The sequence below is a fragment of the Xiphias gladius genome, chromosome 1 (genome assembly GCF_016859285.1).
Source record: "Xiphias gladius isolate SHS-SW01 ecotype Sanya breed wild chromosome 1, ASM1685928v1, whole genome shotgun sequence".
Classification (NCBI taxonomy): domain Eukaryota; kingdom Metazoa; phylum Chordata; class Actinopteri; order Istiophoriformes; family Xiphiidae; genus Xiphias; species Xiphias gladius.
The window spans coordinates 23486579-23499733 of NC_053400.1; the positions used below are offsets into that span (position 1 = coordinate 23486579).

A 13155-nucleotide genomic window follows, 5' to 3' on the forward strand; every position below is an offset into this window, starting at 1 on the left:
TAAATAGCTAAGGAGCTTGGCAGCAGTTTTAGGGCCGCAACTAGCAATTACTATCATTATCAATCAATCTACATTTTATTTTGTCTGACCAAAAGTTCAAGATCCAAAAGTATTTAGCTTACTATTATACTGGCATATGTTGGGCCAGAAGTTTCATTCTCTGCCTGGGAAAATGACCTCAAAAGGGATCCAAAACGGCCACAGACGTGCAAAACGGCCATTGATAGACGCCAAAGGAGACACAAAATGACCATAGACACATCTCTTTCAATTTGGGGATGGTGGGGGGGGGCTCTTACCTGTCTGTGCCCAGGGGCCTATATCCCACAGGCGGATGTGTCCATGGGCTGGCAGCGCTAGTGCCCTCGTGTGGAATTGACCATACTCAGAGAACTGTCGATGGCTCCAAGTTTGAGTCGAGACACGACTAAGAAACACACACACACACACACACACACACACACACACACACACACACACACACACACACACAAAAACCCATTCAACGTTACGTTTGACGAGAGAACAAGCAACGCCCGTCGCCTAGCGACAGCGCATTCTCCCCCGAGCCCTGACAGTGTGACCGTTGGCCGCATGTCGGGCCTGTACTTTGGCCACGCTTAGCGTTGTGGCTTTAGAAATATTAATGCACATCCTGACTCGCGGACGGGGCAGCAGCTTATCAAGACGGAGTCCTCGCTCGAGATTTGTTCTTGACAAATCTCCATCGTGTGTGCGAGACGGCACTGTCAGGGATCCTTCGCCCCCCCCCCACACCCCCCCTGTCCGAGTATAGCATTTTATAAACCAATGTTCTGCGTGAGTTCGGCCGGACTCCAGCCACTCCGAGCAGCCAAAGGTAAGTAAACAATGGCAGTGTGCGTGACCGTGATAGCAGCGCTCCCTAGCTGCCTCCCCCTCATTAGCCGTCCGTATCAGCTCTCCTGGCAGTCTCCTCCACCCACCCCCTCTCTCTCTCTTTACGAAAACAGTTTCGGGAAGAATAAAGTTTTTTTTCTTCCTTTCCTCACACGGACCTGCACTGAGCCAGTCTCTACTCTGAGCCAAACCGTGGCCTAGCAGGAAGAACGGCTCGACTATGTGGAGGAAGAAACGGGCACTTGGGGAGTCCTTGGCTTGTCTCGTATATCTCTTGACGCTCGTCGATGCTTATCGATGTAAGTCTTTGGATTTTGCGGTTTACATTTTTGAACTCTAGGTTGTAAAGTAATTGACGGAACGGCCTGTCTCAGTTTCAGTGCCCCAGTTTGAAACGAGCAGCTTTTTTTTTTTTTTTTTTTTTTTCCCAGCTTTGGGACCAATGTGACCAGTTGGGAACGGTTCATAACTTTTAACGCGAGAGCAGCGAACGGGTAACAGAAAGTCTTCAGGGGTCATGACTCCTTTCTACACCGCGAAACAATGCTTGGACAGCGTGAGCTGCTTGTTTCAACAACCAGGGGGTCATTTCTGGGAAATAATGGTTTCGCAATGACTTTTCTTTTCAGGCCAATTCATAGAAGAGTGATTAGGTTGTCCACTTTGTCCATGCATGCACCAGCCACATCAGGTCATGAGGAACCAAGGACTTGAATTCCTGCTGCGATCAGTCATGTGTTGTTGTAATGTAGCCTGTATTGATCACATGCGAGAGTATCAATCATGGTAATCTGCAGTGTGGCAGGTTTGTTCAGTCCCGATTGTTGTAAGCATGCAAACAACGCTGACAGTGGGAAGACAGCTTTACACATCGTATTTGATTGAGTATGTTTGTGTGTCTACGTAACCCCTAGTCCTGAGCCAGAGCGCGGCCTCCCAGTTCCTGAGCAGGCACAAGAGAGCCAACTCTATGTTTGAGGAGACGAAGAAGGGCAACCTGGAGAGGGAGTGCATCGAGGAGCTGTGCAACAAGGAGGAGGCCAGGGAGATCTTTGAGAACCAGCCGGAAACGGTAAGGAGAGCAGCGACCCCTGATCTCGCCATCGTCGCTGACTGCGTTTCTGATTTCAACGGCAAAATGGTGAAGTCTTAGTTTGTCCAACCAGCAGTCCAAAATCCAAACATATTCCATTTACTATCACAGAGGACTAAGAAAGCCATCAGATTCTCACATTTGAAAAGTCAGAACAAGTGAATTTTTTGTTCAGTTGACTAATCATTCCAGCTATAGATCAGATGCTATATCTTCAAAACATTTCATTTTCTTCCAGTAGATTTAGAAAAAGTAAACTTAAAATGTTGATTTAGCCTGATGTTTTACTGAGGCTTTTATTTGGACCGGTATGTTGATTCGGAGCACAGCTGGCTGTAATACCACTTTCATCACACTCTCTCCTCTCTTTGTCTTCTTGTTCTCATAATCAAATGTGAATTTTAAAATCTTCAATCTCCATTTTGTGTTTTCCCCAGGAATACTTCTATCCCAAATATGTTGGTGAGTTTGTAGAATTTACTGTCTCTTAATGTGTTAATTACACTTAATGTGTGTTTTGCCTTTATTAGCCTATCCTGATAAAGACCACTCTTTGTTGCAGTGTGCCTGGGTTCACACCGTGTTGGCATTAACAACCAGAACCTGGATTCTACCATCCCATCGGACCTTCGCACCTGTGTGAACGGTGAGGGGGTTTACTGAGGCTTTTTAAGACACAGAGTTTACACCTAGCTGTCACTTAATCAATGTTAATTTCAGCTATGAAATCTTTTCAACAACATCCTGTGTGTGTGTGTGTGTGTGTGTGTGTGTGTGTGTGTGTGTGTGTGTGTGTGTGTGTGTGTGTGTGTGTGTGTGTGTGTGTGTGTGTGTGTGTGACCAAAAATGTTTGTTGCATGGCAGAGATCAGTAACCAGTGCACACCGTTTCCATGCTACAAGGAAGGTTCGGAGCTCTGCGTGGACGGCCAGGCCTCCTTCACATGTGTGTGTAAGCCTGGCTGGAAGGGGATGCGCTGTGAGGATGGTGAGCCCTCAAACATAATTTGCAATTTTACATTGTTTTAGTTCAGCTTAGAGATCCTGTTTTAATATTCTGTGCTTAAATTTAGAATTTATTCACATTAAAACTGATAAATTTAACCATTTAAAAGTGATTGAACTGGCTGCTGATGCTTGTTGTTATGTGATTTGTTGACTGGGCAGATATCGATGAATGTTTGGATCCTGAATTTCCAGCGAGATGTAACCAACAATGTAAAAACATCCCCGGTAGTTTCCAGTGCATGTGTGAAGATGGCTACTTTATCAGTGACACCATCAACTGCGTGGGTAAGACTATATTCATTTCAGTTGCAGTTTGTGCAGCTGAACTGCAATAGTATCAAAGTTGAATTAATTTCAATCACACCAAAGAACAGAAAGGTTCATTCTCATGTACTTTCTTTGTGTGTATGAATGTCTTTTGTCATATATACAAGACATCCAGCTGTTTTACTGTCCCTATGGAAGAGGAACCTATAGTGATACTAAGTAGCTGGGAAAACACAGACGTTTCTACACAGTGTATTATTCTTTCTTTTTTATTCATATGAACCCTAGACACCTCATAAGAAAAAACTCCTGTCCTCCCAGCTGTTGTCCCCAGGGCTGGCACTATTTATTATTTCTAAAGTTGACCAGACGTGACCTCTTATGTAACAGAATGTGAAAAGCGCTTAACATCTGAAAAGATGGTCCTTCCTTTCTGCTGTTAACAAACCAGTCATATCACTGAGCTGTTACAACCTACATACAGTTTTTAAGATGCTTTTTGTTCCCCATATTTCTATCTGTCCTATTTTGTGTAGGCAGTTCAGTCAGTGTTTATCTTTGAGTGTGTTGAATGCTTGTTCAGTTCAAAGTCTTCACAAACATGGACTGAGTAAGTTTGGTAAATTTGCTCTCTCCTCTTTTTATTTTTTCCTTTTTTTTTTTTTTTTGATAGGCTGTAGAGATTTACAAGACCATACAGATGGTTTTGCATATAGCAAATTATACATTCATGTTGATTAATGGATGTTGTGGTATGAAATGATTTGAAACATTGAGTATCAGAGATTGTAGTTATTTTAATTTCTGTCATATTTAATCATTTCATCCATGTACCAAAATTACATTTGCAATCAACCCCATTTGGTTATTCGCTATTTTATTTTTTTAATCATTACTCAGACCGTTCATAATACAAATTCTCACAAGACCATTTGCCCATTGTCACCTACTTACTGTTTTTTTCAGATGTGGATGAATGCCTTCTGTACCCCAGTATCTGTATGGAACCGGCTAAATGTGTCAACACGCCTGGCATGTATGAGTGCCGGTGTCCCCTGGGATTTAAATATAACTTTATTTCCAAAACCTGCAATGGTGAGACTTCAATTTATTGTTCCTGTCTTACTTCCTAGAGTCTGATAGGTGGAAAAACTACATTAGACCAATTTGTTTTGTATGTTCAACTCCCACTGATGGTACACATATTTTAATCACACACTTTCCATCATCACAGACACTGAGCCAAAGATCACCGCCTGTAAATGTTTCTGTTCCGGTTGTTGCAGATGTGGACGAGTGCGAGCTGGATGTGTGCGACGGCATTTGTATAAACACAGTGGGCAGCTATGCGTGCTACTGTGATGGTCGTCAGGGTCTTCGTTTGGCAGAGGATAAACAATACTGTCAAAGAATCCCTGTTTGTGTGGAGCTGTATGACCACAAACATTCTGAGATGCTCTACCTGGGGGAGCAGTTTGCAGGCCTACCTGTCATCTATCTGCGTTTCCGTCTGCCGGAGAACACAAAGTAAGTGTTTATCTCTCTCTCTCTCTCTTTCTCTCACTCTCTCTCTCTCTTTCTCACTCTCACTCTCTCTCTCTCTTTCTCTCACTCTCTCTGTCTTTCTCACTCTCACTCTCTCTCTCGCTCTCTCTCTCACACTCACTCACTCACTCACTCTCACACACACACAAACACACATAAATACCCACACACACAAACACAATTTTAATTAACTTATTTTCTTAAAGGATCATAAAAGCGTGTGTTTTACCTTACATTTCGTGAAAATTATGTCTACCGTAGAGGTGACCTTAGTTAACAAGAGGTAGTATAGTTGACACAGTAAACTTGACTAGACTTGATGGTTGAGATCGATAATTCACACAGTGAGCATTATTTATACATTTCTCTCAGTCAAAGGCGTTATTTTATGGTAATGCAGCTGAAAATGTGGAAGTATGTAAAGTAGGCCTTTGTGGCACTCAGCAAAAACAATAATGTTTAGTGTGATTGTTGGCCTAGGAAACAGTAGTTTGACAAAAAATTTTACTTTGACAGTGACAAAAGTACATGATATTTATTTCAATCTATCCCAAGCAAGTTTAAGCGTCAAGACGCTGATTTTCATACCATACTGACATAGATGAAAACGAATCCCTGACTGGGAAAGACCCGTTCGAAACTCCAAAAATTGGAAAATTTGATTGATTTTGGTAGTGTGGAGTATACATGATTTTTAGTGAAAACATGGACATGGGTTATATTTGACCATAATTATAGTCAAATTACTTTGTAAACCTATATTTCTGTCTCTTGTCGTTGTTAGGTTTGCAGCAGAGTTTGACTTCCGTACATTTGACCCGGAGGGAGTTGTTCTGTATGCTGAGTCCTCACAGGACTCGTGGTTCATGCTGGGGCTAAGGGGCGGTCACATTGAAGTCCAGTTCAAAAACCAGCACACATTCAAGGTCACCAGTGGAGGAAAAGCCATAAATGATGGACAGTGGCATGTGGTAAGAAATAGCTGTAGTCCAGTAAATCCCTACGTGTGCTCGGTTTTCTCCTCTATGGCTGACATAGTGGTAGCTGAAGGGCTAATTGATAAACTGAACTGATGGAAAAAGTGGACTGTGTTGAGGCAACTGTGTGCTCTGTTTCTTAACTGTGTTGAGTAGAGTTTTGTAAAAGTTATGATAATATTATGTAACATGCAGATTTCTGTGGATGAACTGGAGAACAGCATCAGTGTGAAGATCAGCAAGGAAGCTGTGATGAGCATCAACAGCCCTGAGAGTCTCTTTACTTCAGTTAATGGCAAACTGGAGACCAAGGTCTACATTGCTGGTCTGCCCAACCGCACTGAAAACGTCATCAAACCTGTAAGCTAGTCACGGGAAAGAGCACACGTACAACTAAATCACCCAGCAAACATGATGGATTCTTTTTTCCGGTCACCACAGGAGTTTAAAGACATAATAACAATGTGAAGCAAATGTGTGGGAATTTACATTGGTTGACTAAGAGATCCATACTGCTGTACTCTGTGTTTCTGTCTGTCAGATCAACCCTCGACTTGATGGCTGCATCCGGGGCTGGAACTTGATGAATCAGGGAGCATCTGGGGTGAAGGAGGTCATCCAGGAGAAGAAGAGTAAACACTGCTTTGTGAATGTTGAACGAGGATCTTTCTTCAATGGGGAGGGACTGGCACATTTCAACATTGACTACAGTGAGTAAGTTAAGTTATACTTTATTAATCTAACTAAACTAACTACTCAAGTGCACTGAGCAGTCGCAGCACAGTGCTGCAGGACCAAATGTAGTTTTGAGCACGGTGCTTTGATTTTAAAGGCAGTGACAGGCAGCCGTCCAGATCGTTCCAGCTCACTTTAAGTTTTGAAACTGAAGCACCCGTAGGAAATGCATGAGCAAAGGAGCATAAAAATTCACAGAAAAGAACAAAGACTGATGTATGTTCCGTATATTTCGTATCATTTAACATCATGACTGAACTTTTCAGAGCTTTAGGAAGACAGACTTTCTTTAAAGTTATAAGCATCTGATTTTGAGAATATTCAAAGATATTCTCAAGAGTCAAGGAAACCTAGAACCATGGGATCCTTCAGTTCAGGTAAAAACTTGGAAATTGGCAAAGTTCCTAAATTTTCGACCTGACAGAAGAAATGTTTTTGTGTTTCACGCTGTGTATGGGTATGTGTTAACTAGGTGATTCTGGGAGCTGGAAGGTGGATATAAAGATGAATATACATCCGTCCAGCAGCACAGGTGTCATTTTTGCTCTTGTCTACAACAACGAAGTCCCCCTGTCGGTCGCTGTGGTAACAAAAGGAGATGACGATGCTGTGAGTTCATTCACACTATTGTTGGAAATATGCTCATATGTATCCCTGCATGTCTTCCCACGTGCACAAGCACAAACATACATGATAAAACTTTGCGATGCTATTGCCCTCCATGCTCCAGAACCTGCAAGTGTTCTTGGACGGCGTCTCTGTGGCAAGGCTGGACTCACTGATGTTGTGTTACCCCGAGCGGCTGACACTGCAGCTGAATGTGACTTCCACAGAAATCCAAATCTCTGCCAACTTCTCCACTGTTAGCTACATAACGTCTGATGCCCTGCAGGAAGCACTGGAGCGCCTCAACACCACCATGCAGAAGCCCGTCCGTACATATATTGGTGGGATACCAGGTTAGTCAAAGCAGCAAGTACAAAAGTAACACTTGGAGGATAACTGTGAGCAAAATGAATAAGCTACATATGGTCACCATTAAAAAGGCTAATTTGGCCAATGTGTGAGAGCTTTCTCAGAGATTTTCTTATACTGGCAAAGAGTTTTAAAGCACTCGTAAATGGAGTATCGTCTCAGTTATGCTCTATCTGCAAAACTGCAGGCTGCTCTCTACGGAATCTACTTTAGCGAAAGTAGATTTACAGGCTTGTTAAAGTACTCCAAAAATCACCAGTACATGAAAGAAGACTAAAGGTGCTCTCAGACAGCAAGTGGTTGAGTTAGAGGCTGCCACACGCCACGTCAGTGTTCTGTGTTTTGGATCACCGGCAGCAGGGTGCAATGCTGCGGCGGCTCCCAGCTACCTCCGATCCTATCAGCCTGTGCACCACAAGCTGCCGCTATTCACCTGTTCCAAGCTCATCACACAGGTAGAACAGTTGAAGCGGCAGCGTCAGTGAGCGCATAAACAGTAAAGACTCACTGTACACACAACATGAAGTTAAGCCCCATCAAAAAATATCTGAAAAAAGTGAAGGGGTCTGAATACTTTCTGAATGCACTGTATTTAGACCATATTTGCTAATGAGCAAGCTACTCAGTAGCTTGCGAGTGTTGACATGCCCACTGTTACAAGAGAGAAATGACGGAGGTGATGTTGCAGGATTTGTTCGCTTCAAATGGGTCTTCTCCGTAAGAGTCTACAGCCATGCTAGGGACTCTTTGAGGCTGTATCTAAATGGTAATTTCAACATGCTATCATACTCACTGTGACAATGCTACCTTGCCGGTATAATGTTTACCATTGTCACATATTAGCTTAGCATGCTAGCATTTGCTAATTAGTGCTAAACACAAAAGTACAGCTGCGGATAAGGGGAAGGTCATTAGTTTTTGCAGGACTTTGGTCAGAAACCAGAATATTGGACAATTTTAATTTTTGACCAGATGATGGTGCTAGATTAAAAGTTAAGAACATGAGCGTCTGTACAAAAATTCCCAGCATCCATCCAATAGTCTCTCAGGTATTTCAGTCTGGACCAAAGTGGTGAGCCCAACAGTAGACATTGTAATCCTTATAGCCATGCTGCTTGGAGTGCTGAAAACTTTGTCCTTAGTTACTTTTCCTCCCTCAGAACAAAAAAGACGCATAGATATGTTGTTGAAAGTAAATAAATGAATTCAGTAAAGTCAGTCTGTCTTTGTGGATGCAGGAATAGTTGAGGTGACATTGTTATACTGTAATACCATACTTAACTTCATTGAAGAAGTTTTGCTCATCTCCAACTAGTCCAAAAATATGATGGTTCATGTTCTGACTCAAGGTAAACCATATAACACAGTGTTTACCTCTCTTCACTGGTTTTGTCCCACTAAACCAGTGTGACTTCTCTTAAGTCATCTCATGAAAGATTGTTCTCTGTCCTGACGACAAGATTAAAATCAAAAAGGGGAAATGTACAATTGCTGTCTCTGCTCTAATTCTCTAGTAAATATCTTAATGTATCGGTGTTATTTTGTTGTTTAGGTTAATATTTAAAGTATTTTTTTATTGTGTACCATGTTATAACCTTGGTTATAAAAGGGCTATATTTACCACAATCTCTCATCATTGTTGTTCTCACTGACTGTCCCAATCTCTCTCTCAAGACGATGTCCCGTTACCTGCCAACCCCGTGACAGCGTTTTACCACGGTTGCATGGAAATCTCTATCAACGGCCACCAGCTGGACTTTGACGAGGCTCTCAGCAAACACAACAGTATTAAGTCCCATTCCTGTCCTCCTCTCTCTCCCCCTGAAAGCCAGCGTGATGCACAGCACCCACACAGAAAGTGACCTTAATTAACAGCAGCATCACATTAAAACGCCCTCACATTAGGCAGTGTCCCACAGTGGCCGCTTCTTGGGATATTTTGGAAAGAGAGATATATAGAGCAGAAGAGATGGGAGGGAGAAAGAGGATGAGAAAGATGTGACAAGAAGAGGAGATAGAGGTAGACAGTTATAGTCATTTTTGTCGACTTTCTCTGATGGGTTATTTTAAGCTTTGTATTATGCTTTTCATCCATACAGTATTATTGCTCTTGTCCTGGGAGCGTTTTTTTCAGATTCTTTTTAAAAAAAAAATTTTTTAAGCAGGGCACAACGAAAGCTGGCTTGCCAGTGAGCTTGTCGGAAACTGGACAGCTGGATGACGTAGTTGTAGCAGTTTGTTGCAATGATTTAAATTCTTTCCAAGAAACTTTGTGCAAGAGCTGAGCTCTGTAGAACACATACCATGTGTTGAGCAAAAGATGGTTATGTTTGTGTAGAAACATAAACAAATGGTCGCAGTTGACCAGGCTGTGAGACCACCTGCATCTTTTTCCTGCAGTTGAATTATGGTACTCTCTCTAAATTCTCTTCAGTTCTGGTCTTGTGGAGGCAGACGTCTGGAGACAACTAGTTGAAATTGCGGTGGTTCATTGTGGCAGTGAAAACCACAGAGGAGAAAGCTGAGCCTCCAGGCTTTCGATCCAATTCTGTTGCATTTGAAACACCATCCCTAAATTGTGCTTTGCCTTCCTGAAAGGGTTTAGATATGTTTAGAAACATGGTTTATCATTTTATTGTTCCCAGAACCCAACATGGTTGTTGCCAGATGTACAGTATACACCTCTTGTTATGGCAGGTCTTCAAGACCACCAGTCAGGCAAGACTATTACAACCTCTGTTGATCTATTATTTCTGTCCTCATATTCAGGGTTTTCCTTGTTGTCCTGTGTTCATAATTCACCTTGTATATAAAACAAGCCATCTTTAATATATACAGTGTCTTGAAAAAGTTTGGGCACCCCTGGTCAAAATTTCTGTTACTGTGAATAGCTAAGCGAATAAAAGATTAACTGATTCCCAAAAGGCATAAAGTTGAGGATGTCAGATTTCAAAAAGTTTGGGCACCCTGCATGGTCAGTACTTAGTAACACCCCCTGTGGCAAGTATCACAACTAAATGCTTTTCGTAGCAGCTAAGAGTCTTTTAGTTCTTGTTTGTGAGATTTTTGTCCGCTTCCTTGCAAAACGCTTCTTTTTCTGTTGAATTCTTGGGCCATCATGCATGCACTGCTCTTTTGAGGTATATCTACAGATTTTTGCTGATGTTTAGGCCCATGCCACTGGCTGCAACACGAGCCCAAAGCATGATTGATCCATCCCTGTGCTCAACAGCTGGAGAGGTGTTCTCTTCAAGAAATTCTGCACCCTTTTTTTTCTCCAAACATACCTTTGCATATTGTGGCCAAAAAACTTCTACTTTAACTTCATCAGTTAACAGGACTGGTTTACAAAATGCATCGGGCTTGTTTAGGTGTTCCTTTGCAAACTTCTACGCCGAATTTTTTGGTGAAGACACAGGACAAGTTTACTTCTGATGACTCTTCCATGAAGATCATCTTTGTGCAGGAGAACAGTGCACCACCACTCCAGAGTCCTCAAAATCTTCCTGACGGTCTTTTGCAGTCAAACAGGGGTTTTGTTTTGCCTTTCTAGCAGCCCTACTAGCAGTCTTCTCAGAAAGCTTTCTTGGTCTTCCAGACCTCAACTTGACCTCCACCGTCCCTCTTAACTGCCATTTCTTAATTACATTACGAACGTAGGAAACAGCTACCTGAAAGGCTTTGGTATCTTCTTATAGCCTTCTCCTGCTTTTTGGGCATCAATATTTTTGAATTTTCAGAGTGCTAGGTAGCTGCTTAGGTTGCTGATTGTTGAGACAAGGTTTTGGGGAGTCAGAGTATTTATAAAGCTTTGAAATTTGCATCACTGTGCCTTTCATAACAATGACTGTGATCAAGCCATAGCCCTAACAAGCTAACTGAGGTCTGAGACCTTAGTTATATATACGAGCTCAAATTTCTGGGGATGCCCAAACTTTTGTATGGTGCTCCTTTCATTTTTTCACTCTAAACTTGTAAAAAAAAAAAAAAAAAAAGACCAGGGTGCCCAAACTTTTTCATGCCACCGCAACTTAAATGTAGTTGTTCAGTGTTGTTTGTTTTGTCTTTGTTAAAATAAAACTGTATCAAAGCAACCTTATTTTGATACTGTTGTATTTCAATATTGCATTCTTCTGCCCTCTTGCCAGAAACAAGGCCAAAGGGAAAAATGCTGTCATAGAGAATGACATGTAAAGTAATAGCACTGTGTTTAAAATGACTTCCTGGTAGCCATTGTACATTTGTACATGGTTTCAGATGTAATGATGATAATGCTGCACATTCTAACATATCAAACAGCATATGAGTCTGCAAAGTCACTCTCTCACTCAGTGACAGTGTTATAGTTGAAGGCCATAGGTTAATTAAAAACGACATGAGATTGACATGTACTGACAATTCGCTTAGTGTCAGTTATATATCTTCAACACAGAGCACACTTCTTTCCAGTCTTTCCAGGACTGCTTGTGTCCTAAGTCCTTCCTGTCAAAACAAGCTCATAGCAGTTATTTTGAAAACACTGTTTGACCCCAGTCTGTTTTCCTTCAACAACAAGGAATTTGTCCTCCATTTAGAGATTTCTGTAGAGACAGATGGCACTGCACCATAATTCCACGTTAAACTAGGTTGTCAATATCACACTTTCATTCAATTTTAGCATATAATACACATAATATATTGGATTTTTTTTTTTTATTGTGAGCATCATCCCACCCATGCATTTTTTTGGAGATCTCCACAATACCTTGATTTGTTAGTAATATCCCTCAGTTTAATAACTAATGTTCATAAATCAATCAATTGCAGATTATGTGTCCAAAAAAGACAACATGCATTAATATAACTAAATGTATGTTGTCTTAAATTTTATTAGTTATGCTTTGTGAAACCTTAGGTTTTTTATTTACTATTTAACATTTACAGTAACATTGAAACATTATTTAAACATTTTTAATGATGCAACCTTTCAGGCCCAGCAGAATATCTCTTATCAATAGTAATTTAAGATTTAGTCTTGATTTTTCACTATGTGATGAGGAAAAAAAAATATCAAGTGCAATTTTATCTTTACCCCATGTATGATAAAACAGAATAGCTCAACACCTGTGACACACTATAGCCGAATGGCCTAGAAGGAGAAAGGAAAAGACGGTCAAGCACAAACAACAAAGAGGACTGATGTGGGCTGAACTATCGAGAAATGAAATGATGAGAAGAGGAAAGGGACACTCAAAACAGATTTTTAGTCATACAAGATTCAAGGAAAACGAAACCGAAAGAAAAATTACTTGGAAAATGATTGCATGGGTTTAAAATAAACTGCCCTTAAAGTTTTTAGTCTGTGTGATGACTTCTCTGATTCTGCCAGTGAAGTGGATGAAGAACCACTTATTTACTTAAGTAAAAGTAATAATACATTTTAAAAATACTCTGTTACAAGTAAGAATCCTGCATTCAAATTTTATTCAAGAAACATAATTATTATAATATACTTTAAGTATCAAAAGTTATTTGAGTAAAGTAGACTTTACCCAAGTAAAGTACAACTGCCTCAGAATTGCACTGAAGTGCAGTATTTGAGTAAAAGTTACTTGCCACCACTGTGTTTCGTATCTACAGTGGCCCTGAGGTGCAAAACACAACAAAACTGAAAATGTAACATTTTAGAAAACACAAC

General features: G+C 41.1%; 1 protein-coding gene across 3 annotated transcripts; it reads left to right on the forward strand.

The window, feature by feature from the left end:
• Positions 1–526: 526 nt before the first annotated feature.
• On the forward strand, positions 527–11473 carry pros1 (protein S). Of its 3 annotated transcripts, XM_040156329.1 has the most exons (15): positions 527–859; positions 1052–1178; positions 1794–1951; positions 2410–2434; positions 2535–2618; positions 2837–2959; positions 3139–3264; positions 4213–4341; positions 4533–4773; positions 5576–5762; positions 5964–6128; positions 6310–6478; positions 6976–7112; positions 7234–7462; positions 9153–11473. In XM_040156329.1, exons 2-15 carry the CDS (start codon positions 1100–1102, stop codon positions 9338–9340), a joined length of 2040 nt encoding a protein of 679 aa, XP_040012263.1. In that variant the 5' UTR covers positions 527–859; positions 1052–1099; the 3' UTR covers positions 9341–11473. The 3 variants fall into 3 exon arrangements, with proteins under 3 accessions (XP_040012263.1, XP_040012351.1, XP_040012179.1); XM_040156245.1 differs by lacking the exon at positions 527–859 and having other exon boundaries at positions 939–1178; XM_040156417.1 differs by lacking the exons at positions 527–859; positions 7234–7462; positions 9153–11473 and having other exon boundaries at positions 938–1178; positions 6310–6482; positions 6976–7075.
• Positions 11474–13155: the final 1682 nt, after the last annotated feature.